Source organism: Lagenorhynchus albirostris, chromosome 6 (assembly GCF_949774975.1).
Source record: "Lagenorhynchus albirostris chromosome 6, mLagAlb1.1, whole genome shotgun sequence".
Classification (NCBI taxonomy): domain Eukaryota; kingdom Metazoa; phylum Chordata; class Mammalia; order Artiodactyla; family Delphinidae; genus Lagenorhynchus; species Lagenorhynchus albirostris.
Window position 1 is genome coordinate 7,084,218 of NC_083100.1, and position 3,210 is coordinate 7,087,427.

A 3,210-nucleotide genomic window follows, 5' to 3' on the forward strand; every position below is an offset into this window, starting at 1 on the left:
ACCTGGGCTGGGGGGAGCAGACAGGCTGAACCAAGGGGCTCCAGGAGGCCAGGTTCCTTCAGTTTCTGGGCTGCAAATAGAATCCTCTGGGAAGGCTGAGACAGCGCAGGCGGAAAGGAGCCCAGAGACAGACTCGCACTTGCACACCTTCGACAAAGGGAACAGAGAGGCAGCCTCCCAGGTCCAGAGGGCACTGGGAGGAAGGAAACGGCCAGCCTCTCAGTGGGGAGAGCCCTCTTGGGCAGTACACAGCGGGCTCACTGCAGCAAAAATTCAGCTGGGAAGACCTGTTTCAGGGTGAACATGACGAAGACGATCTCCTCGTAATCATCCGATTCGTACAGACACCCAAACTGGGGTGACCCATTGGGGCCGGCGCCCATTCTCTGGAGGTCTGAGTAAGCGCAGCTGCCCGGGGTCTGCAGGGGGGGCTCCAACCAGGCCTAGGGTGCAGGGGGCTGTCAGTTGAGGTACACGCCCAGGTTGGCTCTCCCCCGTGGGTCAGTCGGGTGCGTGTAGAGCGGTCACCGGTCTGGGGATTCTGATCCCGCACGGGGGCTGGGGAAGCCAATGATGCTCCCTTGGCAGCCGTGGGGAGGCTCCACGAGCTTCTGCACTGGCTGAGTCTCCCCGAAATCGAGCCCGTCGTTGGCGCTCTGGACCTGGACCCTGGCTCGGAGGGGGCTTCTCGCGTTCAGGTACACAAGCCTCCGTTTTGCATCCCCAACTTGGGCCGCCTGGCACTCCAGGGTGTCCCGGGCCACGAATTTCCCTCTCGCCCACGTGTTCCCGTGGTTGTGGCTGACCAGGCAGAAGGCGGAAGGGGTAGGCGCCTGCAGGGAGGGACGGGTGCCGTAAGCGTAGGCTGGCAGGACCAGGCTCTGCGTCGGGTTGTGCAGCTGCAGACAGTGTCCCGGGCCCACCGCGAAAGTGGCCCCGTCCTTGTGGGCCGGGCCAATGACAGAGTCCGTGATGTCCCTGACGGGGCTCCAGGACCTCCTGTGGTCGGTGCTGGTGACCTGGCACAGCCGTGTCACGTTGACCCTGGTGTGGAGCTGGTGGTGCTCGGACACCTGCCCAAGGACGGCAATGAAGAAGAGGAAAACGGTCCCTGTCTTCTCGTCGTACAGGGGGCTTGGGTTCATGGAGCGGTGGCCCTCCATCTGGGCTTGGGCCACCACCTCCTGTGCATGCCACTGCAAGTGAGGAGAGAAGGAGAAGCACAGCTTGGAAACGGCCAGTGACAGTGACAGAGGCTGCACTCTGGGGGGCGGTGTGTCTCATGGGGTTAGGATCAAGGGTCATGGAGGAGAGCCCTTGGTCCAGCGCTCATTCACCCTCACAACACCTCCCAGAGTGGGACCCAGGGCTCCGCTTCACTCCCTCCGAGACAGCCCAACCCTACCCAATCCCACCAACATACATCCAGGGCGCCTATGATGTACTACATCTCAAGTACAAAGAGGATTCAGGCACCAGCCGTCCGCAGCTCCATCCCAGCTCCTTCAACTTACCAGCTCAGTCCAGCTTCCCATTCTTGAAAAGTAAAGCCCTGGTAATAACTACAATATTCTGCCTGTGTGTGATAGAATATGACAATCGCCTCCCACCTTCTATACACCAACCTCTATTAATGTAGCCTAGGAGGGGGCAGCACCATGATGCTAGGACTCACAGTGAGCTTCCATAGTCCCCGGGCGTATGTCATAGATGCTGCAGCTCTGCTGTCTATCCCTATTCATTAATAGCTATCCCCCAGTGAGTGTTTCTCAGGACAGACACCGTGCCAAGAGTCTAATGTCCATAGTCTCATCTAACCCTAACCTCTAGCTCCTGGGGGACAGGTATTACGATCTCCATCTTACATCTATAGAGCGAGAGGCTTAGATAAGGTAGATGAGCTGCCCAAGGCCGTACTTCTGGTAAGCGGTAGAACCAGGACTTTGAACCCAGGTCCATCTGCTTCAAACCCATGCTCTAAACAACTACAAGGACATAATCACCACAAAGTAAAGATAATAATGATATTAAACCCTTCATATGTGAAAAGCCAGCCTTGGGTGTTCATCAGAATTACTCGATCTACATGCTGGAACTTCAGGACGCAAGCCATCACCCCAACAACCCACCCCAGGTTAATTTTACTCAAAGGATCAACTCCCTCCCAGTTATGTGATGCTGAACTAGTCCTCCCTCAGGTTCTCAAGGATGTAGGGAAACCTTTCAAAAATCAGTTTCCCTGACTGACTTGTAATAAAACAGATGCAGCCAGGCGAACCGGACTTGTTCAGGGAGAACCCATGTGAGATCCGGGCGATCACTTGGGGATACTTTCTCTGTCCCATCCTCGATGGTTCCCTGGGTCCCTCTGTCCCCCAGACCTCAGCCATGTAAGGATGAGCTGGTCTCCGTATTCCCAGCAGAGCAATCACAGCCACTTCCTGCCTTACCCGGACCTGGTGGGTGGACGCGTTGTAGCTTCCCTTGCGCGGGACAATTAGCTTCGCGTGCTCATCCTTCTTGCGTGTCCGCTCTTCTGCAAAGGCCAGCAGGGTCTTCTGCTGAGGCAGGTAGAGCAGAGCGGGGATCCTGTAGGCATGGGCTCCCAACTGGAACACTCTCTCCCTCTGCAGGATGGGGCAGGACGCCATGGGGCTTGAAGGAGGGCGCGGGAAGAGGAGATGAGTCCCCTGCAGTCACGTCCTGAGATGGGGCCAGAGCCGCCCTCCGGGGCAGGTGGAGCTCACCTCACAGGTAAGCTGACTGATGCTGGGTGGCCTGTCCTCCTCCCACACAGGGTTCATACCCCTTTATTGCACTCCAAGCCCCTGTTTACCGACCCTCACGTGCCTCCCACGGAGTTTGGCAACACCTCTGTCCCTGAGACGTTAGGAGCGGGTATTTGGAAAAGAGTGTTTTGTGTTGTATTTTTCTTACAAGTTGACAAACCTCCTTATAACGGATTTGTGATAACCTGCAACTGTTTTTGGCAAACCCATCAACCAAACACCGAGCCCCGGGTGGGGTGGGAGGGCTTGCCGAGTGACGTTTTGCAGCTGTCCAACTGTCAGAAAATGACACATGGGAGCTTTTTATAACTCCAGAGCGCTAGAAATTTGTCTTAGAAAAAAAAAATTAAAGGGTAGTGGGGGGAAACCTTGATTCTTAAGGTTCTCCTCCCAGGCTGCCTGAGGCTAAGGCCCAGCTGTG

The 3,210-nt window shown here is 56.3% G+C and overlaps 1 protein-coding gene across 1 annotated transcript; it reads right to left on the bottom strand.

The window, feature by feature from the left end:
- Positions 1-257: 257 nt before the first annotated feature.
- On the bottom strand, positions 258-2,651 carry NEU2 (neuraminidase 2). The gene is given in 2 exon segments (XM_060151224.1): positions 258-1,196; positions 2,451-2,651. Coding segments are annotated over 2 exon segments (1,140 nt in total).
- Between the last annotated feature and the right edge of the window lie 559 nt (positions 2,652-3,210).